At 55.4% G+C, this 23,515-nt stretch overlaps 4 protein-coding genes and 1 non-coding gene across 5 annotated transcripts, besides 4 other annotated features; 1 reads left to right on the top strand and 4 right to left on the bottom strand.

Annotated features, from left to right (window-relative positions):
• Positions 1 to 239: part of a sequence feature (possible transcribed region) that runs on past the window's edge.
• Positions 147 to 3,350, bottom strand: CYME_CMQ222C (presequence protease; the record flags this gene model as incomplete). The annotated part of the gene is made up of 1 exon (XM_005538091.1): positions 147 to 3,350. The coding sequence occupies one exon, from the start codon at positions 3,348 to 3,350 to the stop codon at positions 147 to 149; it is 3,204 nt and encodes a 1,067-aa protein (XP_005538148.1).
• A 2,433-nt stretch (positions 3,351 to 5,783) lies between these two features.
• Positions 5,784 to 7,241, bottom strand: CYME_CMQ221C (probable polyadenylation factor I subunit 2 Pfs2p; the record flags this gene model as incomplete). Its single annotated transcript, XM_005538090.1, has 1 exon — positions 5,784 to 7,241. The coding sequence occupies one exon, from the start codon at positions 7,239 to 7,241 to the stop codon at positions 5,784 to 5,786; it is 1,458 nt and encodes a 485-aa protein (XP_005538147.1).
• Positions 6,945 to 8,541: a sequence feature (possible transcribed region).
• Positions 8,542 to 9,090: 549 nt separating this feature from the next.
• On the top strand, positions 9,091 to 10,437 carry CYME_CMQ219C (probable tRNA/rRNA cytosine-C5-methylase NOL1; the record flags this gene model as incomplete). Its single annotated transcript, XM_005538089.1, has 1 exon — positions 9,091 to 10,437. One exon carries the CDS (start codon positions 9,091 to 9,093, stop codon positions 10,435 to 10,437), a length of 1,347 nt encoding a protein of 448 aa, XP_005538146.1.
• Positions 10,438 to 11,300: 863 nt separating this feature from the next.
• Positions 11,301 to 13,930: a sequence feature (possible transcribed region).
• CYME_CMQ217T lies at positions 12,706 to 14,439 on the bottom strand. Its single transcript, XR_002461560.1, has one exon. It is a non-coding gene; the product is annotated as a hypothetical transcript (transcript).
• Positions 14,104 to 15,533: a sequence feature (possible transcribed region).
• A 12-nt stretch (positions 15,534 to 15,545) lies between these two features.
• CYME_CMQ215C (chromodomain helicase DNA binding protein CHD) lies at positions 15,546 to 21,590 on the bottom strand (the record flags this gene model as incomplete). The annotated part of the gene is made up of 1 exon (XM_005538088.1): positions 15,546 to 21,590. The coding sequence occupies one exon, from the start codon at positions 21,588 to 21,590 to the stop codon at positions 15,546 to 15,548; it is 6,045 nt and encodes a 2,014-aa protein (XP_005538145.1).
• Positions 21,591 to 23,515: the final 1,925 nt, after the last annotated feature.

Genomic DNA, 23,515 nt, shown 5'->3' with positions numbered 1-23,515 from the left:
GAACGCGAACCAGGAGGTAATCGCCACAACGCACACTGGTAGAGCGCAGCCTATCGACACCGTACGAGCTTTGCGTCTCGAACCGAATGAGCAGCGGCGCTACCAAACGCTATCCGATCACTTTTGTTTTCTTTTACACTGTCCAATTAAACGTCTGTTCCTGGCAGGGCTGGTTCAACGCGTTCGAGTTTCAGGCAAGATTCCGCACGACGAATCGACTCACTAGCACCGAGCACAACGACCGATCCGTGCTCCCGAACTTGTGCGAGTGCATCCGCAAGTCGACGAAAATCTTCGATCCTGGCGCTGAAAATCTCATCGCGTCTCTTTTGTCGCAGTTCGTCGGTCTCTCCTGTCAGGTAGCGCAGAGCGCTGTTGAAACCTTTCGCGTCAGGCAGCTCGTAGGCATCCATGTCACCGATGATGCCGATGATGGACTTGTCAATCTCATCGCGACTCAGTTGGATCCGACGAAGGAAATCACACGCTCCGTCGTATATATCGACGGTTTTCTCCACGTTCGGATCTCGGTAGGAGAGAAATAGAAACGTGCCCGTGCGCGGGTCAAGGCGGCAGAACCCGCCATATGCGCCGCCGCGCACTCGAACCTCTTCCCAGAGATAGGTATTGCTCAGGTAGCGCGCCGCCAACAGCAATGCACCGTGGACACGGAAGCCGGCGTCGAACAGGTTCGCCGCTTTGCCAACATAGTTCACTCGTGCCGGAATGACAAGGCCCTCGTTCATGGGGCGCAGCGACACGCCGTCCAGCGCGGGCGCGGCATTCGTGTCCGCAGCTGCGGAAAGCGCACGGGCTGGCAATGCCTCCAGAAACGCGTCCACGTGCGACATCACCTCGTCAATTTGCGGGTAAGTCACGTTCACGATGACGCCCTGGCGCGAGATGACGCACTGGTGTAGGCGCTCCAGGTCCGCCTTGACCTGATCCCAGTCCTGCTCGACGCGTTTTTGAAGTGCGCGCAAGTACCGCAGGTAAGAAATGCCGTTAAGCTGTTCGTTCACCCAGTCGCTGCGGCGATACTGCGCTTTCAGTCTACTTGCCGTCATTACATGCCCACTGGGCACCAGGCGCGTTTCAAGACCCGCTCGCTCTTCCACAACTAGTTGCCTAATCCGTTCTCGGTCATCAAACTTGATCTCGTGAAGCACATCGGTTAGGATGTCAAACAGGGAGGCAACCTGGTTTGCGGTTGCCTTGCCGCGCAGGAACAACCGCTGAATCACCGCCCCGTCGCCGCGCTCGTCGACTTGCTGGGTGGTTAGTACCGCCGCACGCAGGCCGCCAGTATCACGTCCGATCCTACGCTGGAGCGCGACAAAGTCCTCTCTGTGGGTACCGACCTCGAAGAGGCTCTCCGCATAGATACCCAAAAGAGGCAGCAGCTCAGAGGGCACCTGCGTCGTATCAAACCCGACATCGATGTACACGATACCATTCGTTGCTAGCGGATGTGACAGGATCGTTACACCCTCAGCTCTGTTCTCTGCGTGACGCGGAACAGTTTTCACTTTCCGATCGAGATCGGATACATGCAGAGACGGCACTTTTGCGAGATCCTCTGGAGCGTCTGGTGCGGCTTGTTTCGCACGCAACCGTTGTGTCTCCTGTATGATCTTTTCGATTTCGGCTGCAGGAAGGGACTGTTTCAGGGCAGCCAGACGGGCTTGCTCGGCCTCCTCGGTGCGTTTCGCATAGTCAGGGTCTGGACGCAGAACCACCTGTACGCGATGCGTATTCGTCAGAAACTCCTCCTGGATGAGCTTCTGAAAGACGGGCTCGCCGGACGCAATCCGCTCGCGCAACTTTTTCAGTGGCTCTTCGAACCTGAGCATCAAAACTGGGTCAGCATCATGTAGCCATGTGGTCATCGCCCGCAGCATGAGAGCGAGGCCACGCGGGAACGAGCCGGTGTTATTTTCGCGCAAACGGAACTCGATGGTGTTCAGAGAGGCCAGCACCAGATTATCATCCAGCTTCTCGCTACTCAGTTTCCGCAGCGTCTCGAAAATCAGGTCTGCAACTCGCTCCGTGTCCTGCTCTTGAGCAATTCCTTTCATGCCCACACTGTAGGTCATCTGCAACAGATCCGATTCGAGGCCACCACCGAGGACGTCCTCACCAAGCCCTGAATCGATGAGTGCTTTGCGCAGCGGTGCCGCCGAGCTGCCGAGCAGAATGTGATCCAGAACAACGAGACTGAGCATACGATCCGCATCGAGTGATACGACGGTATCGTGCAGCATCCAGTTGACTGTCGTGTAAAACTTTCCGGATTCATCAGTGGCATACGGGAGCTCGACCCGGCGTGGTTCGGCGAAACGCTTCTGAACGGAAATCGCGGTCGCTTTCGGGTCCATGCTCGGTGGACGGTCGCTCGATTCTGCGAAAGCATCGAGAAATTCTGCAACTTTCTGCAGGCGCATGTCCTCGGGGTCATCACCGTAGAACCAAATACGTGCATTACTTGGATGATAGCACCGATCGTAGAAACTCTTGAATGCTTCCCAGGTGAGCTGCGGTATGTCAGCGGGATCTCCACCGCTTTCAACACCATAGGTGGTGTCAGGGAAGAGCGCTCTCTGGCTCGCAGACATCAAAACTCGCTCGGGTGAGGAAAAAGCACCCTTCATTTCGTTATACACGACGCCCTTGATCGACATCGGTTGGTCGACGGCATCCAGCTCTATGTGGTGCCCCTCTTGCGCAAGCGTATCTGGTGTTAGCCTGGGGAAAAATACCGCGTCAAGATAGACATCCACGAGATTGTAAAAGTCACGCAAGTTCGTGCTAGCCACCGGATAGCAGGTCTTATCCGGAAACGTCATTGCGTTCAGGAAAGTATTCATAGAGGTTTTCAACAGCTCCACAAAGGGCTCCTTAACGGGATACTTTCGGGACCCGCAGAGCACAGAGTGCTCCAGTATATGAGGCACGCCAGTCGAATCAGAAGGCGGTGTACGAAACGCGACTCCAAACGTCTTGTTCTCGTCATCGTTCACAACGGATATCAGCTCGGTTCCGTACCTATCGTGTTTGTACACGCGCACATAAGACTGAATCTCGGGAACGAATTCAGATCTGACGAGAGTGAAGCCAAAAGCCTTCTCGCCCAGCTCACGTCGAGGGACTTGCACACGAACCGGCGCTTGGGTTGGTGTAGGCATCACGGCCGTGGCTCGCAACCCGGGTACAGTGAAACGGACCTGGCGCTGCACGCCGACTTTGCACCTCGAGCTGCGAAAAACAGCGTGGGGGTGTTCACCTTTTTTCTGCAGCTGTACTGCCCTGCGATATAAGGGTGCACACACGAAGGCAATATGACGTTGCATTCGAGCGAGTGCTGCCAGTGATAGAACTAGCAGAAACACCAATACACGCGGAAGCACAGCCTAAGCCGCACTACAGCGCTCCGATTCGCCAGTGAGGCGCTTTCACCCCGTCAGGCCTCCGGGGGACGTTGCACGATGCCCCGGTGGCGCAGGCGCGTGCGCGCATCCCGGTCGTGTCGCTCGGCGGCCCGCGGGCACACGAGCATTGAGGTTTCCTCAAAGTCCTTCAACTAGGATTCGTTCCACGCTCGATGCCGCGTTCAGTAAGCGGGGCACTGAAATCACGACGCAATGTACTGGTTAGATCGTAGACGAATCGTCTGTAGGATATATATTATGTACTGAACAGTACAAGGAGGACTGTATTCCTCATTCAGTTCAGTCATCCAACTGTACTCAGATGGTTGAGGAACAGTGAAAGAAACAAGTAGATGCGTTCCGCGCCAAAAACTGGTATTGTCGAAGCGTTCTTGCAGTCCATGGTAGAGAGCGACTCGTTGATTGCCGTATGAAAAGCAAAAGCGACGATCGTAGCCATCGCGGGTGTCGCTGTTTCTCAACAGCTTGTTCGTGTCGCGTTGAAAGCCCTGGAATACAGTCGCCAAAACGAGCGTCCTAGTTCACGCAACGATAGCGTTCCTGGAACGCTGCGGTCGGTATGCATCACAGAGACATCGGTTTGTTTTTTTCAATCGTTGAAAAGTCCTTCAGACGAAACGGTCGGAGCGTATATGGGTATTCGCCGAGCAGGGCGCTCGTTGTAATTAGAAAAGACATGCAAGAGAAAGATCATATCATCATTTCAGCTTCTAGTTGCAGAGGATTCATTTGCCGGCCACGGTTTCGCTCGTTGAGAAGGCTCTTGCAACAAAAGCACCCAATTTGTTGAATCATTGAAGACTTTTCCCTTGCAGCTCCGCCGACATTCTTCTGTTCGACAACGTGGCATTTCACCATTCATTTGCATTCGATCTTTATGCCAGTTCTACCGGGATAGAGCTGCTTCTCATTCCTACGTACGCTCGGTGGTTAAGCACCATCAAAGGAGTACTTTCCAGGGTGGAACGTCATGATCGCTCCACTGGGCGAATTGCCGAAGCGTTCTCCGTACGTTTAGCCCACGGGCACAATTCTTCTTTCTTGCGCAGGTCCTTCTCACTCCGCGATGGCCCTTGTCTAAGAGCATCAAGAAGTGCGTTCATATGAAGAAATAAAAAATCTACGGGAAAGTTATGGACATGGAAGTCGAGAATCCTGGAGGGCGATTATCGTCGCCTGCAGCGAAAAAAAAACGAAAAAATACTCTTCTCTAAGACCACCATGCGAAGAAGAGCAAGTGATGAAGAAGAACAGTGGAGATACACGAGAAAAGGTACTCGCTCGACGGGACGATGTCGAGAATGTATTACCACGGAGGGCGCAAGTTCCGGCAATCCCTGCATTGGTGTTCCCCACTACCAGCACTGCATGCAACAAGTTCGTGAACCGGGATCACAACGCTGCTGTTAATATCAGACGATGAGCGGTGCTGAAGACGAGATCCGCGGAGCTGACGCGATCCAAGTTTATAAGGCAGCCTCTCCGGCTCGACGTGTACAGGGTGAAGCTGAACCCGATAGCAGGCGGACGGCCAAAAAAGACTGGCAGGCGCCTGCGCCTGGGTACATATACATACCCTCCGTGGTCGTGAAATGTTTTTTTGTCTTTTCTGGCCGTATATATCAGATCATCTGGTTTTACAATTTATGCTTCGTGCCTGAATGTGAGCATCTACGTTTCCTTACACCGGATCAGAACGTTTGCAGCATCTACTGCCTACCAGCCGGCTGTCATCGACGCTTCCACGTATCAGAGCCAGAGCACTCCACCATGGAATTTGATCAGTACTACCGACTCTGCTGGAAGCTCCAAGCGATTTTGCTAATGAAAAACCTGGTGAGATACGAAACAGGGGACGGATAATCTCTGTCAGAAAACGACATAGGCAGAGAAGCGACAGTGACACAGTCACCAACCGCGTACGCGGCACCACCAGTGATGTTCCCTGCCTCACTGGTTATGTGTTGCTTTCGCAGGCTCCGTGCTTTATCGAAAAACGACTCGTGGTGGAACCTCCGGGTTGAGCCTCATCGGCAAAGGCGAGTACAAGATGAATCGTATCCCTGGTATCCAGCGAAATACCAGAATGTGCCCGCCCGATGTCGCACGAGGCGGAAGGCTTCACACACAGAGCGCAGCGTTGCTGACTCCCATCGGGCATCGAATCCCTGGGCACACTCGTATCGGTTGCAGTATTGCTGGACCTGCATCTGAGACACCGGCACTTGCCTGCTTGACTCCGTGATTTCAGAACTTCTTCCGAGGAATCGGAATGGTTATCGCTCCCAAACGCCGACGGCATAAGGCGCGACCCCGCATCGACGTCGAATCTTGTCAACTCTTGGTCATCTGCACGTCATTCTGGACGTATTCCAGACCTGGAGGAGGTCGCTGAGCAGCAGTCGTCCGCTGGCGCTTCACCATCATAACGTGTCGGTCGAGGAGAGATTCCCCGAAGCCATCGACCCCGCCGTTGCCTTGAAGGGCTTCAAGCTCTTCAACCTCGCGCACAAGCGGATCATCTTCAGTCGCGTACAGCTTGACGTGCTCCCAGCGACAACTGCTGCGCTGGTAGCGATCGCGCATGCCGTCTCCTGGCCGCGACCGAGTCCAGAACCGGGTGTACGTATCGTTGCCGGAGCTTACGAGCACGTGCCCCAACGGATGCCAAGAGAGGTCCCAAACCTGGGTCGCATGGGCGTTCGGGATGACTGCCGCCGGCTCAGGATCGCCAAGCACCCAGAAGAACAGCGAACCGTCGTAGCCAGCCGACACGAAAGTATCCTCCTGGATGGGATGCCAGGCCAGCGTCGTTACCTCGCGACGATGTCCATGAAAACTCTGCACAGATCGCATCATCCGAATATCGATCAACTTGACGGTTTGGTCACGCGAGCCGCTCAGCAGGTAATTCGCATTGCTGGGGTTCCACCGCACTTTCACAACTGCATTCTTATGCGCATGGATCGTCGTTAGGCACTTGCCTGATTTGGGGTCCCACAATTTGATCAGAGAGTCCTTGCTACCAGACGCAAGGAGGCCGCGCGTTGGGTGCCAGTCCACAGAGCGCACATCCCAGCCGTGTCCGCGCAGGATGCGCTCGGGGGAGCCCTGGATCTCACCCGCTCGAGCGGGCGACTCAAAGTCGAACACCCGGATCGTCTGGTCGTCCGAACAAGTCGCTAGTTTCTGATCCGTTGGGGCTATGGCCAAGTCCCGTATTGTCTCTTGATGCGCTCGAAATACCTTCAGATGGTTGAGGTTGCTCTGCCAGTACTTTACAATGCCAGACTGGTCGGTTGAGACCATGAACTTGCCGTCATGGCTCCAGGTAATATTGCGCACCGCCAGATTATGGGCCAATAGTATCGTCTCAAAGTTAAAAGTCCAACCATTCCAGAGTGTAAACTCGCCGCTCGTAGCGCCCGTGATGAGTCGACGGCCTTCCGGCGTCCAGCAGCAGGCGTTTATCCCGCACTTTTGCTTGTTCTGCGCGTGCTGCACAAAGTGCGTACAGGCGTTGGTTATCGGCCGTTCTCGAAACGCCGCAGCACAGGGTGGTTGCAGCCGATAGATGTATTCAGCTGAGGGCTCCAGCGGCGGTCCCTGACGACTGTCTTGCTGCCAGGTACGGTCCAGCAACCAGCGAGCTGCAGGCGCCTGCAAGTCCACTGTCTTCCGAACCATCGCCCGACGGAGGCGCTTTCCATCGAAAATTTCGGTCTGCTTCTGAACGACATAACGCACGCGCCTGTCTTCGGGGATCTGTGAAACATCGCTGCGGTTTTGCATGCTTCAGGAAGGAACCGGGGGTGTTCACAAACGTCGTGTCAACACGGATTGGATTCCGGTAGAGACGACAGTGCGTCATCGAGATGGTGATGGACATAAATGGGATATTATCGGGCTAAGTATACAATTTGTACATGATTATCGAAACAACGATTGTCGACACCCATGAAGAACGACAATGTCATGGGTGCGCTCCGCGAGCTCGTACGCACACGCTCAAGTTCTGGTCTCTTGCGAATGCGATCAAGTCTCTGGGGTTTATCTCAGCGACTGCTTCCTGTTCCTGCCGCGTACTTCCGGCTTCACAGGCACCGTTCTCTTCTGTCGCTCCAGATTCGGTGTCAGCAGTCGAAGGGTGTTGACGGCAGTGTGCGAGTCCCAACTGTTTCTCGGCCTCGGGCTGGTGTCAACGAATGCAATGCGCACTCGCGGTCGCTGCGATCTACGCATCACTTGCCATGTTCGTCTTCTTATTGTGCAGCCTCAGTGCACGTCCTTCGCAGCAGTAACGCTTGACTCTGGGCAGGTGTTTCCGTACCGTCCATCGCACCGTTTTCTCCGAGTCCTGCCTTCTGGGTCACCAGCGCTAGTCGCATCGCTCGCTACAAGCGCTGGACGGGTCCAGGCGGTGACCTCTGATACCAACCTGCATTGGCGCGCCCGCCGCTGCACCCTACGCTCATGAGCTTCACCTAGAGTGACCAGCTCGGCGAATTCGCTTGCTTCTGCGTACGAAAGCGAATGCATACGCTGTTGCGTTCGGTCAAGGACTTGTGGAGCGCGATGTTGTCCATGATGAAACAAGCACCGCAAGGAATACCCTGCGGGCGAAACGAGTCTACGAATTCTGATCCGTCCACGCGCCTTTCGTGCAACGCGTCGACACCAGCTCGACTGGAAGCGCTCGCTACGATGACTCGAGTCCGAGACCGAGTCCGAGACCGAGACCGAGTCCGAGACCCCTCAACAGGTAAACGGAAGCGTCGGGCACCCCCGGGGTCGTATCCCGTGAGCGAAACCGTGCTGCTGTGGAGTCTCGTTGCGTCGATAGCCACGGAGGAAGGATGATTTGTCTTCCAAGCGGAACTCAATATTGGACATGACATCGTCTGCGGGCCGTCGGCAGGAGCTTGTGATCAAGCCGTCATGGCGTATCGTAGAGTGTTTTGCATCGTTCCTCTGGCGTTGCGGACTGCTGCGCCCACGAGTTGCCATGAAGCAGCTGAATCGTGAGCTTGAAGCACGCGTGACTGGAGCGTGCGTCTCGTCATGCGAGGTGAAGAGCCGAGGCATGCTCGTTTGAACCGGATAAAGAAATCTGTTATTTTGCATACGCTAATTCGAGGAGGTCGCGACTCATCTTGATTCTGGTGTCGCAGCGAATGCAACCGGTTGAGCGTCGACGGAGCCGCACCGGAACGTTCACCGAGAATCCTGAAACTACTGGTGAATCTGGAAACCCCTATTGGTTGAATCTGAACGTCGAGGTTGCAAATCTGGAAAACGGTTGGAAAAAATCGAAAGGCAGGAGCAGTCGACTAGTGTAGTATTCCATGTTGATCTGACACTAGTGTAGCATCGCGCAGTGGCATATCCGTACCTATTTGCATTATCTTCCTCGTCGACCGCTACACCGACAAAGCAATCCTACAACCCAATCGCTCTCTGATAGGAGTGTTCTGTCGAGCATCTTCCTTTTCCACTCGGGTATCCGCAGTGTGCCGAGTACACAAGCCCGCTGTCTGCAGCGCGCCGCGGGTGCAAAACTTGTCTAGTGTGCGAGTCGAGTCGGGCACGTTGAGCACCGCCTGGGGGCAGTCACTACACTTACCCGAGTGATGAACGGTTCATGCACCCCGTCTATAGAAGCGTTGCGCAGGTTTTAACGCTGACGGAAACGTCATCCGCTTCGCTGCGCACGTTTCTGTACCGCGAACGAACGCGTCTGGGTACCGAGTGGCCACGCGTGTACGCCTTGGCAACCGAGACACACCGCTGGAGCCACGAACTCGAGCGGATACTGCAGAGTGCGATCCAGCAGCAACCAAAAGATGAACGGCGCTGGTGGCACGACTGGTTGAGACGTCCCACGAACCACTGGCTAGCTCGAGTTGTGGTCTACGAACGCTGTTTTGGCCGCGGTAACTTGCTTCGCGCTGGAGGGTTCATCGCTCGTAAGCTCAAAAAATTGCTCAGCGCATCAACAACGTCCTGTGGCGGGTCCAGGACGAACACCGATGAGCCGCCATCTTTTCAACAAACAGAGGATTATCGCTTTTTCTGGTTTCGACCGCAAGTCCTTGGCGGTTTGGATCCTGCGGCAGTCGAACGCGCCTTCCCTGGATGCGTTGAACGCGATCTTGCATACCCGGACCTCTTCTGGTGTTTCCATGGAGACCTAGGGGCATTCCTCAGCCATGAGTGGGTGCAGCGCGGGCTACTCATCGTGCAGGACAGAGGTTCGTGCCTGGCTGCGCTCGCGCTCCAACCACAACGCGGCTGGCACCTTATCGATGCATGTGCAGCACCTGGGAATAAAAGCATGTTTCTTGCCAATCTGCTGCAACAGAGTGGCATGGTTTATGCATTCGAAAGAGATGCCGAACGTTATCGGGCGATGGTATCGCGTGTTCGCAGCGCAGGATTCACCCAGAGCATTCGCATGCATCTGAAGGACTTTCGAACAGTGGTATCCGATGATGCTCATGATGGCGCTCTTGCGCAAGCGTCAGCGATCCTAGTCGATCCGTCGTGCTCAGGGTCTGGTTTAGTGCGTTACCGGCCCGTCGGGGAGCGCTATAACTGGTCCAGAATCGGTCGACTGGCTGCCGTTCAGATTCAGCTACTTCGGCATGCGCTGGTGGCTTTTCCTCGAGTCCGGCGGGTTGTCTACTCCACGTGTAGCGTACTGATTGAGGAAAACGAAAAAGTTGTCGAGGCGCTGCTCGCCGATCCGTTCATCGCAAGTCGTTGGCGCTTGGACACTGTCTTCCCCGCGTGGCCGCATCGTGGTTTGGCTGGCTGCTCTGCAGCGGTTCGTATTCCCGCGCAGGCAGCGCAGACACGAACCCCGCTTGGAGTCTCTGGTCCAAGGATAGGCGCAAGCACTGCAGAAATAGCCACAGCTCCCGTTACAGGTTTCTCGTCACGTTCTGCGTATTTCATAGCGGCCTTTGAAAGACGCGACGCACAGTGATTCGCGGATGCTGCACTGATGTTCGAGTGCCTTGGTAGTCTTTGTGAACACGGCTTCGCGTTTGGCGACCCGAAACGCACGTTTGAAGACCCGAGGTTGCATTCCAGTGACGTCGACGGAGGCGGCGGCATCGTTTCTCGCACAGGGTGCCAACCGTTGCGATGGAAGACAACCCCAAGTTCTTGGTCGATTTACAGGATTGCAAAAAATCGCATTACATACCGATCAGCTTTACTGCGTTCTCACAAGAGCGAGAAACTTGAGCTACTTTCCGCTGTGCCGCAGAAAGGTCGCATATTGGAATATATGAATCATGAAAAAATGTCCTGGTGCTAGGGAAATCATCTGCTTTTTCTGCACGTACGTATGCAATGGGTTCCGGTATCGCGAATTTGGAGTCCAAGGGAGATGATCTACCACAATGGGTGAATCCTAGTACCTGCTCTCGGCACTGTACGTTAGCGAGGAGCGTTTGCGCTTATGATACAACTACCCAGGGGTTGGTCTCCGTTGCCGAGGCGATTCGCTGTTGATCTGACGCTGGCACGTGCTGTAGCGTTGCCATGAAATGTTGCATTTTGAATTTGGACTTGCCCAGTAACGTCGGATAATAGAATACCAGTATCGTCGAACAAAAGCCCGAGAAACTCTCTCCCTATGTATACGTAAGGCACTGAAGCCATGCCGGATCGCGTTCCCGTACCATCCCAGTGCCTTGTTCGAGGCAGGAATGCGATGCCCTCCCTCTTGGCGTTTGCTATGTTTTTCATTGGAAGTCGTCAGCGTTTGAGCACAATGCTCACACTGAGTTCTAAACGGTTCACTCGAATATTCGCTCGACAGAGCAGCGCTGGACGATCCGAAAGTACAGGATATTTCCGCTTGTTGAACGAGGCGTTCAAGGCTCGGTGCGGAAGGCGCTTCCGCGCACATGGATGCGGTCGGAAACAAACCACAGCAAACCTCACAACTTCGATTATCTCGCTATCTGACGTTCGGCTAGCTTACCGCACATCACCTTGTGTATCCGGCTCTGTTTCACTATCTTCTTCTGGACCAGTCTGAGCGCACGCCTGTGCTTGTGATGCATGTATATTGTCCTGAACTAATCGATGGGAAACGTGACGAATCGCTTCCTCCGCCAGCAGTCCACTCTCTTCGATGGTGCAGGAGTGCAGCGTGTGTGCTCTACAGCACGTCCAGTGCCACAGAATTCAACCGCCAAACGATGCGACGTATCGGTCTTCGCCTTCTCCAGCGCATTGATGAAGTTGACGTATGCACCGTCCTCGCCACCGTACAACCGAAACCGTTGGCGCCCCCAGCGTGGTTTCATGCAATCCTGCCAATGTTCGCCTGCATCAGGATTCTCGGACGCTGATGCAACCTTCGAATGAAGCGCACAAAGCATCTCGTCTGCCGGGTGCAGTGCTCAGAGCATCGAGATTATTCTAACAGTATCCTGTTACCTGTTGGTACGTCGCGTACCGTGTGTCATGTACGACTCTCGAAAGTACAGAGCCCTGCAAAGCTGGGCAACCTCGTCTTGTTCAGTGTAAGCCTTTGGCCCCGTATCCGTGACTCAGAGGCAAAACAACGGGCATGATACTCTTCAAGCCCGTTTCCACACCCACAATGAACCATTGCTCTTCACCTATGTTGAACAGTTGAAAACGAGCCTTGTTGCTCGACTCGCAATTCGTAGTTACGAAGTACGTGCAGATTGATATTGCGTCGGGCTATATCATATCTGTCAACTTTATTCCATTTCCTCTCTGTACGCAAAAAAAAACTGAACCATACACCGTCAATGCTCTTCGCGAAGTTGCTCTAATGCTTCACTGTAGAGACTGTATGCAACCGTTGACCTACGACCTGAACCCGAGCGGCAAGGCCGTCACTCACGTGTATATCCAAGCAATAGAGCGCTTCTTCCGCAATTACTGTTGAGGATTTCACTACATTCCAAGATGTCTGGCACCGCGCATTCTTTCGCAACTTGCAGCTGCTGTCTCAACCAGTGCCCAACGAAAATAGAATACTGCACTAGTCGACTGCTCCTGCCTTTCGATTTTTTCCAACCGTTTTCCAGATTTGCAACCTCGACACTCAGATTCACCCAATAGGGGTTTCCAGATTCACCAGTAGTTTCAGGATTCTCGGTGAACGTTCCGGTGCGGCTCCGTCGACGCTCAACCGGTTGCATTCGCTGCGACACCAGAATCAAGATGAGTCGCGACCTCCTCGAATTAGCGTATGCAAAATAACAGATTTCTTTATCCGGTTCAAACGAGCATGCCTCGGCTCTTCACCTCGCATGACGAGACGCACGCTCCAGTCACGCGTGCTTCAAGCTCACGATTCAGCTGCTTCATGGCAACTCGTGGGCGCAGCAGTCCGCAACGCCAGAGGAACGATGCAAAACACTCTACGATACGCCATGACGGCTTGATCACAAGCTCCTGCCGACGGCCCGCAGACGATGTCATGTCCAATATTGAGTTCCGCTTGGAAGACAAATCATCCTTCCTCCGTGGCTATCGACGCAACGAGACTCCACAGCAGCACGGTATCGCTCACGGGATACGACCCCGGGGGTGCCCGACGCTTCCGTTTACCTGTTGAGGGGTCTCGGACTCGGACCCGGACTCGGACTCGAGTCATCGTAGCGAGCGCTTCCAGTCGAGCTGGTGTCGACGCGTTGCACGAAAGGCGCGTGGACGGATCAGAATTCGTAGACTCGTTTCGCCCGCAGGGTATTCCTTGCGGTGCTTGTTTCATCATGGACAACATCGCGCTCCACAGTCCTTGACCGAACGCAACAGCGTATGCATTCGCTTTCGTACGCAGAAGCAAGCGAATTCGCCGAGCTGGTCACTCTAGGTGAAGCTCATGAGCGTAGGGTGCAGCGGCGGGCGCGCCAATGCAGGTTGGTATCAGAGGTAACCGCCTGGACCCGTCCAGCGCTTGTAGCGAGCGATGCGACTAGCGCTGGTGACCCAGAAGGCAGGACTCGGAGAAAACGGTGCGATGGACGGTACGGAAACACCTGCCCAGAGTCAAGCGTTACTGCTGCGAAGGACGTGCACTGAGGCTGCACAATAAGAAGACGAACATGGCAAGTGATGCGTAGATCGCAGCGACCGCGAGTGCGCATTGCATTCGTTGACACCAGCCCGAGGCCGAGAAACAGTTGGGACTCGCACACTGCCGTCAACACCCTTCGACTGCTGACACCGAATCTGGAGCGACAGAAGAGAACGGTGCCTGTGAAGCCGGAAGTACGCGGCAGGAACAGGAAGCAGTCGCTGAGATAAACCCCAGAGACTTGATCGCATTCGCAAGAGACCAGAACTTGAGCGTGTGCGTACGAGCTCGCGGAGCGCACCCATGACATTGTCGTTCTTCATGGGTGTCGACTCAAGCGTCGGGTATCCCTTGGTCTCCATGAATCATGGCAGCGGTTTCCAGAAGAAAAGCGACCAGCCACCCTTAAAACCTTGCTATTCAGGTCATAAAAGCCTCTCCGAAAATAGTATTCCTGCACGTACTTCATGTCCATATGCACAAAAACGGAACGATTGCTCCCTTTGACCCGGAAAGCCCCTGTTTCTATCTCTCCATAAGCGCCAGCATCTCGCAGTATCTCCTGGAAACACTTCCACGTTTCGCATTCGCACCCTGCTTCTGGGAGCGAAGCCAGGCCCGGAAATTCTCGGCTATATCGTTCACCGGCACGCCGTGCCGTACACCATCTTCGAACTGACAACGGCAGCAGTAGCGGCAGCAGCAGCAGCAGCAGCAGCAGCTCCACCTGTTTTGCGTTCCGACGGCACGGGCGACGGTCACGCCGACCTGCACCAACCGCAACGTGCTGCCACAGACCTGGGGCTCGAAACGCTTTTCGTTCGTATACGGTGGTTGAACGTCCCGCTTGCTTGGAAAGGTTGAGTTTCCAATCAAGCGGACTGTGGCCTGAATGCTCTAGTACGCCACTATGTCGAACTTGTCAAACTCCGCGTTACCGCGAGCGCCGGTAAGGCGTCAGATGCCGCAGTGCAGTGAGCTGTTCTTTCGAGTCTGTCTGCTGTCACGCAGAGCAGCCGGAGTGAGCATGTTTACCTGAAACGGTGGCGTTGTTGCCCATCACGCACGAATACCGCAGGTATCCGGGGTTCTTTGCCGTCAGGCTGGACAGCACCAACCGCGTGCGGTTCCTGTGTACCTCTAACGACCTGCGGGACGTCTACGAAAGGCGCGTGCTTCCAGGGCGGCTCCCAGTAGTTTGCAACCCACTGCAACGTTGTGAGCGTTCAAGACATACGTGATCGTTTGGGAGTTCATGGCGTAAATACTCGGTCAGCGGACGACTAGCACCAGTCAGGATAGCGTCGCAAAATTCAATCGTTGTACCGGAAAATATAACACTTGGCGGCCTTTCTTGCGCTTTGCTTCATACAGGCTGTCTTCAGGTGAAAGTTCCTCGGGAAACACGCTTTCCATCGGATCGAAACTGGCGCTGTTGACGCTTTGGATGCTGCCCTGATCCCGAAGCGTCCCATCGAACCGGATTTTGATGTTTCTCATGCCTTGCGCGTAAAAGCAAGCGTTTAAGGTTTCGTGGAACGTGGACCTGACGAAGAGGTAAGCGCAGACCATTTGCAGGGTGATTTGCGCATGACATGGACAACCTGGGCCGTGCGCGTTTCTGTGTTTGTCGACTGGGGCGCCATCATAAAAAGCAACTTTGGAGCGATCATGCGCAGAACAAAGCGTTGTCCGCATGGGTATCCATGCTGCATGATTGCCGCACGGTTTGCAACTCGTTCACGATCATGATGACAGGCACTGCTGGTGCCGGTGCTGGTGATTCACGCAGCGGTAGCGGTGGTGCTGGTGGTGCTCCACCTGTCTGCGTCTGGAGCGAAAGACGCTGGCGATGCACACGGCCGCAACCTGAGATTCATGAATGCTCGCTATGCACGAGGGTGCACGCTTTGTCGCAACACCGTACTCGTGCAGCGCAGTGCTCAAAGCCTCAACCAAAATCCTGATTCCGGACCATATCCTCTGCGATCCGATGCTTCTAAACCGCTCATCTCCATCCATCAGTCGGGGTTTGTTTCCATCGGCTCTAGGCAGAGTCTGATACGAACCGGATCTGCCATGGTCTTCGCGCGCTCAACCGCTCGCAACTGCTCTTGCGCTGTACCCGCTGCCGGTGAATCCGTCGCTGCGCCCAGGGGATGGAGCGATTCCTCAGATTCCGCCTTTTCCGGAGAAAGAAACCGCTTAAAATTGTAGTTCTTGAGTTGTGCGGCCCCTGGAAGGGACTGCAAAAGCTCTTCGACGATCGGCTGTGTCAGTCCGAAATACTCTGGACCGCTAACCGTGGCATGAACGCGTCGTCTATCCAACGGGGTTCGCTCTCGAATGATTCGCATGATCTGAGACCAACATCCGCTCGGCGACTTGTCCTCGAACGGCTCCTCCGGCATGTCCGCACAAGTGACCCGGAACCACGGATGTCCATCTCGATCCAGAATTTCCGATACATACTGTGTTGAGCGATTCACATCGACGCAACTCGTGTACGTGCGCACCGATCGATACCCGACTGGGTAGATCGCTCGCTCGTTATGGAAACTCTCTCGTGGATCAATGTGCCCGAGGGATTCGATCCGTAGGACCACCCCGATCTGGATCGGCAACCGAACGTTCCCGTGTTCATCGCGAGCGACTTTGTGCAGCTGCGACCTGCGTACCTGCGGCTGACTCGCCGATCCGTGACCTGTCGATCCCGCTGCCGCCGCTGCAGGCACAACCGCACGCTGACCCGTCGCCACAGGCACGGGATTCGTCTCCGTGTCACCGGTATGCCCGCAACGCTCCGCAGTTGCCGTGGCGAGGCTCGGCACCAACGAGGCGTTTTTCCCACTCGATCCAGCCGACGCTGTCACCATGTCCAGCGACGCAGCAGCAGCAGCAGCAGCAGCAGGAGCAGAAGATCGGTGCTCAAGCCCCGTGCTCCCTGACATGGTCTCTTCGCGGATCATTTGTCTCTGGAGCAAGCGACCAAGGCTCACTACTTGTTCTGGTAAACTCGATACATCGACGACCCCAGATGCTCGCTTCTTCAACTGCTTGAATGTCTGCAACATATCCACGGTAACGAGCTCCAGGGGAACAGGCTCGAAATCATCGCCACCCTCGCTGGAGATCGGCTCCCCCGAGGCCGTCGCATAGACACGTAAGCTGCCAAGCGTGCCCGCTGCATGCGTGATCATCGATGACGTGTCCATCGGCAGCGGTGGCACCTGCGGGGGCAGGGCATCGGGCTTCACGGATCCCGACGATGCGCTTGCATGCACGCGCTCGATACGTCCGTAAACGAGCACCTCAGCGGCGATGCGTGCACGCAGAAAGACACCGCGGTGTTTGGCAAACATAGCAACGATGTCGTTTTCGTTGTTTGTGGATCGTGTTTCTGTTTCTGCGGTGCTGAGGTCACCGTCTTCGGGGGCACGTTCAGCGGTGCTCGCTCGCTGCGCCAAATCCGAGCATATCGGCAGAAACGGGAGCGACGGGTCCAGTGCTAGCGGGGCGGTGTCGAAGCCGTAGCGAATGACGCCGCGCAGGAGCGCCAAGTCGTGGCCCTCAGCGACACGCCACCAGGAGGGCAGTGTGTCCGACCGAGGCGGCGGTATGTTCTCGATCAGATGTGAACAGAGTTCCGGGTTTTGTAGCAGTGGTGCAGCGACGACGCGGATAAAGTGCAAGACACGCACGCGTTCTACGAAACGGCGAGAGAGAATAAACAGGGTGCGCAATTCCTCGAGTTCAGTCGGTGGAAAACCTTCCAGTTGGGGCGCTCGAAGGCACTCCTCGAGCGCAGCTAATCGAGTGGCAGCGTCGCTGCTCTCGCGGCTCAGTCGCTGCATCTCCGCGAGGCGCGACTCATGCTGACTGGCCCGCCACTGCAGCGCATACTCGATGGGTTCATCGAGGGCCTTTGCGAGCGCATCGTCACCGGTACGTCGAAAACTCTCCCGAGCCATGGCCAACATCTCAATGTACATGCGCTCGAGGTTGTAGTCGAACTTGCGTGAAAGCTGGCAGCGCTCCTTGTAAACGGACCAGTCAATACGCCCATCCGCGTCATAGACCACGCCGCCGAGACGTCCAAGAAGACGTCCAAAGTCGTGCTTTTCACGCTTGGACCAGCGTTGTGCCTGAACCTCAAAGCGAGCCGATCGTTCGCGTTCAAACGCCTCGCGTTGTCGTCGGCGTGCTAACTGTTGCTCCTCACGAGCACGCGCACGTTCTTCGGCCTGTTCCAGTTGGCTCCGTCGACGATCTTGTCGCCGTCGTAGGCGCTGGAATGCCTTAAGCAGCTTCTTCAGTCGCGTATTCAGTATATGTAGGGTCGGCATCTCGCGTGCTCGTAGCTGTTCCGCGTCGAGTCCCAAAGACGCGGCCTTTTCACGGTAGCTTTGGTCCAGCGCGGTCCATTCGGCGAGCCTCGCGTCGCCGTCCTCGGCTGCGTTCCCATTGCCAGGCTCCGGCTGCGGCAAAGGCGCCAGTCGTCCGAAAAAGTGCAGATCCGGATCCCGCCTCATATCATCGTACTGGCCGTACCCGTGCCTGTGGGTGCCCAGAATCAGGGCTCGATCGAACTCGGCGTCCCACCAGTCGGGCATCACATAGATGCCACTGGCGGTGATCGAGGGAATCTCACCGTCAACGTCACCGTTTCGAACCAGATCTTTGATGTCTTCGATGCATTCGAGACGTTCAATCCAGTTGTACCCGTTCCGTTCCATTGCATCGAGGTAGCTATCTTCAGTGAAGACTGGTTCAGTGAACGATTCATCGACAGGTTGTTGCGTGTTCTCATCGATCCAGGGTTCAAAGGCAGCTTGCAGCACGCGCTTCTCGTTGCAAAGCTTCACGAGGCGCTCCTGGGCGAGACGCTCCTGTTGCGTGGCATCCGCGGCATCGCCAGCAACCAGCGCGGCAGCAGTGTGCTCCGCAAGTAGCCGCAACCAGCTGCGAGCAGCGCGTTGAACCTCAAACACAGACCGTTGATTGGCACTTTTTTGGGCCCTGGCCATGGCCTGGGCAATCCGTTCCCACTCTCCGTAGCCATAAGTGAGCATCGCCCGATGAAATCGATGTCGCTCGGACTTGTTCCAGAGTTTCCGACCATCGGGTCCGAGTTTGTCCTCGGACAAGTCGGCTTCATCGCTGTCGGACTCGTGTTCGCCGCTCTCCTCATCAGAGTTTTCGCCCGGCTGGAAGCGCTGAACTTGTCGCCGGCGACGCGGTTCATAGATGATATCGGGGTTCGGTGCAGAGGCCGCTAGTGGCATCAGTTTCTTCCAGAATTCTTTGTCATTCAGCCAAGTTTCATCGCCAAACATCCCATCAGCATCCGCCGTGAAAGTTGCCTTGGAAAACGCTGACGGTCCAACGTCGCCTGCGCCACCAGTCTTGATCGTCTTGGTACGTCGCGCCATGATATTCTCTATATTTTCAGCAGTGAATGCGTCAGCTGCCGAGTCGTCTTCGTTAAATACATCATAGGCACCACGTCGTAAGAGGCGATTGATATCATCGCGGCCCATGGTGGAGAGCATGTTGCCGCTGCCGCCCTGGTCGACACCCATGTTCTGCAGCACTGCTTGGTCGAGTCCGAGCTTTTTGCTCGCTCGATCGAACATCTCTTCCTCGTACGTGCCGCGCGTAATGAGGCGATATACTTTCACGTCGCGTTCTTGCCCGATACGATGACAGCGCGCCTGTGCTTGTACATCATTTTGCGGATTCCAGTCACTATCAAAAATAATCACAGTGTCGGCAACGGTTAGATTGATGCCCTGTCCACCAGCACGAGTGCAGAGCAGGAACACGAAATTTTCCGGGTCCTTTTGGAAGCGATCAATGGACTGCTGGCGATCGTTTCCGCGGACCCGGCCATCCAGTCGTTCAAACTTATATCCCCGCCAGTGGAGATAGTCCTCCAGTATATCCAAAACGCGAATCATTTGCGAGAAGATAAGCACGCGATGCCCTTTTTCGCGCAGTACAGGCAGCAACTTGTCGACAAGCACCAGCTTCCCAGATGCTTCCACCAAGTGTCGCATCAGTGCATCTTCACCTAAGGCAGCGAGTGATTGTGTTTCGATCTCCTCGACACCACGAATGAGATACGGATGGTTGCAACACTTGCGAAGCTCCATCACAATGTTGCGCAGATTACCAACATTATTGCGCTTGCCGCCTTGTTCGAGGAAAGCAAAGTTCTGCTCGTACAGCGCTCGATACCACTGCTTTTGAATTCGAGTTAACTCGACACTTATGAGCGTCTCTTCCTTGGGCGGTATCGCTTTCTCAACATCCTCCTTCATCCGGCGCAGGAGATACGGTCGCAGTAACGCTTTCAGGTTCTCGACAGCCTCGGCGTCACGAATATCTCCGTAGGCTTGTTGGAACTCTTTCTCGTTCGGGAATTTTGCTGGCTCTAGAAAATGGAGCAGCGAGAAGAGCTCCAGCGAATTGTTCTGGAGCGGCGTTCCGGTGAGCAGTACCCGATGTTCGGAACGGAAGCCAAGCAGCTCGTCGAACAGCTTGGACTGTCGGTTCTTCAGTCGGTGCGCTTCGTCCACGACGATGACAGCCCAGGGTATTCCCCGCAGGCGATTAGCTTCTTGCAAGATAATCTCATACGTCGTAATGAGAACATGCCACTTAAAAAGGCCTGATCTGACGCTCATGCCCGCATAGGTCCATTCATACTGCAGAATTACATCACGCGCTCTGACGTTGCCGTGGAAGACGATTGCATTCATGTGAGTCCAGGTTTCAAACTCTCGCTTCCAATGTCCCAATGTGGATAGAGGCGCGACAACCAGGAAAGGACCCCGAAGGTGCTGTTCCCTGTAGAGATAGTCTAGGAATGATACAGCTTGAATGGTCTTGCCCAGGCCCATTTCATCGGCCAGAATGGACCCCTGACGTTTGAACCAGCAATGCACCAGCCAGTTGAGGCCCTCGAGCTGGTACTCGCGTAGCTCGCCTCCATTTTTAAAGGATGGATTCGAGAGCCTCACGAAGCTTGCTGGGTTTGGCCGTGGTGGCCGTTTTCGCTCGCTTTCCGGTGGCAGCGTATTCCGCTCGTAAAATTCCTTGATTTTGAGATCGTCCTGGACTTCGTGCTCGTATTCCCAGGTACACTCATCGTAGCCGAGCGAGCACCACTTGACGAGGAACTGCCGTGTGCCGTCGGGGCCCACGTGTTCGGCTATGATTCGATCCACCGTGACGAAGTCTTCGGGAATTGCTTCGTCCTCCTCATCGTGATCCTCAGCATCGGAGGCCGATCCCAGGACACCTCGGACACCTCGGTATGCAGCCTCTTGTTGTTCTTTGCTCAGAAACCGCTGGAGACGCTGCTTCCCACTGGGCTGCGCCAGAATAAAATCCTCCCGGACCCACTGGCAATGTATATAGGAGAGTCCCCTAAACTTGATCAGGTACTCCTCTACCATGGGGGTACGCAGACGACCGCGGTCGCCCGAGCCCTCTGCAGGCGAACGCTCTTCGGCGCCAGCAGAGACTTTCGACGCTGGTGACAAACTCGAGTTCATCTCAGCCGCCTCTTCCAGGGTCATATGGCGTACACGCCGCGCAAGGATGCGCTCCATTGGGTACGAGTCCAACGAAGCACCCTGATCGCCGGGTGTTCTCGGAGTGTGTGCATCGGAAACCTCTTCAACCTCCCCTCGGCTGGAGCGGGTTGCCTCCGAGCCTCGCGCTTCACGACGACGCTTTGCTCGCGGCACGCACGCTTCGCTATCGGCTCCAGTCGAAGACTGCGAGCTCGTCGACGAATCACTCAGGTACAGAGCCTCATCACTCTGCTCCGAAGCGCTAGACTCAACACGCATCGAGCGGCTAGCCCGCGCACTGCGCCTCGGTTGTCGACGAACACCCTCTGCTTCAGGATAGAGCCCGCTGCTCTCATCGCGCAACCACGAACTAGCTTCACTGAGCGCATCGGTTCCGGAGGACGACTCCGAGCGCGAGCGTTTCGACTGACGTGCTGAGTCACCTCGCAAACGTCTCCCAGTGTGTTCCAGCTGAAGCCCCATGCAGCCCAACGCTCTCTTTCAAGCCGTCAACTTGCCAAAGTTCACGAACACCAATTCCAAACACACCGCCGACGACAGAGGCGCTGCGTTCCCGTGTCACGTCTAGCGCGCAACCGCCGGCTCCGTGTTGTTCCCCGTGGGGGGCCAGCAGCCATGATCGCGCATTGACCATATTCGCATACTTGTTGTCGTTGCAAGCGCGTTTGCTGCCGGCTAGTGCTGGAGCGCGGCATCTGAACAGCGCGCGCCGGCTCATCGCCGATGGCTACACCTGCCTCTACTGGCGCGTGTGGAGGCGCGCGATTTACGTTTCGGTGCTGGAGCTGCTGCTGGCAGCCGCTGGATCGCGGGCAGGCACGGGGCGCTTCTGGCGACGCGTACGCGTCTGCTTGCTCAGCACGCAGCATTGGCCCGCTGGATCGATTGCGCGCGCATTTGGAGTCCAATTCTGGGTATACTTTTCCATAAAGTTCTGGAATGTATATTTTTGTGATGTACCTGTTCATCGGGAATCGCCTCCGGGGGACGCTGTCCGCGCGCATATCGAGTCGGAATGTTGGTACACTCTTTCCCATAAGGTGGAGGAAAGTATATTTTAGTGATATTTCTGTTCATCGGGTATTGCCTCTGCGAACGCTGTCCGCGAGCATTTGGGGTATATTGTTGGATATTTTAACCATAAAGTTCAGAAAGATATAGTTTGAAGATGCACGTTGCTGGGCTACCGCGATTCCGTGCGTCTGGGCAGCGTGTCGGTGCACAATCGATGCGTACCGAGGACGGCCTCGCAGCTGTCGATCGCATGGTCTTCTGCAGCGTGCATCCGCGATGTTGCTAATCATTCTGTCAGATCATGAGGCGCTCTATCATCCCTGGTGTGTACTGCTCGAGACTGGTGGCGTATACGATGCCCAAATCATGCAGATTTAAAGCGAGCTACCCATAGCTGAAATGATGGCGTGGTGTTGGCCAGGTACACTGCACCGTCTTCTCGCACGACGTTAGGCTCGGACACAAGCGAGCCGCTTGGTAGCTTTCATGCGGCGGAGAGTGCGCGTGCCTGTCTCGAATTGTCTCCGACTGTGCATTCGTCTCCAAAGCGTAGGTATGAATTTTCGCCTTCCGAGTCTATGCAGGGTGTCCCCGGAGTCAATCTTGAGCTGGGTCGATGCATGCACAGAAGCGGCAACATGGGCTGCGCGCCTCGTCAACGAATCGTCGTAACTCTAAACCGTGAACAGACACTATGCAATCGCTGGCTAGACGACCTCGAACCGATGACCGATTACGGACTGCAACGCGGTTCCATCTCGGTAATGGTACCGCGGCGGCGACGCATCCGACGTCGCAGGGTGCACCACCAGTAGCGCTCGGTTCTGGTGGCTTGCTGGATCGATGAGGCCTTTATTCGAGCATAGAACTTGATATTGGATTTGCGGGGAATGTTATCACACCTGGTGAGTAACTTCGGTCTTTAGCAGGTTGCGATTCCCGCTTGCGCATTCGGGAAGTTTTGCCTCGTTTCCGCGATATCACGCGGCAAAAACCGCTGTTCGGGGCACCAGAATATGCGCTGAACGACGTCCCGGTGACTTGGTGCTGAATCTCTACATCTCGAGCGGCTACCGGAGCGCCCAAAGGGCTATGAGCCTGCCAGAGATGCTGAGCAGGCCCGCTTCGGTCGGGGCTGATCTTTGAACCAATGGTTTGACAACTCGTGCCTCAGATGATCAACTGACTTTAAAGTGTTACAATAGGCGGAAATGCTCGGAAACAGGGAAAACGGAGCTCGACCCGGTTATGGATGGCATTCTGATAGCAGCCGCCAAGGCCTCCGCCTGCGAATATCGAAGAGCGAGCGCCAGCGTGACTTGATCGCAGATACTCTTATCTTGACATGGTTCTACACCCACTCCAAAATAAAA

This window comes from Cyanidioschyzon merolae, chromosome 17 (genome assembly GCF_000091205.1).
Source record: "Cyanidioschyzon merolae strain 10D DNA, chromosome 17, complete genome".
In the NCBI taxonomy this organism is placed as follows: domain Eukaryota; phylum Rhodophyta; class Bangiophyceae; order Cyanidiales; family Cyanidiaceae; genus Cyanidioschyzon; species Cyanidioschyzon merolae.
This window is presented reverse-complemented; position numbering and strand designations above follow the sequence as displayed.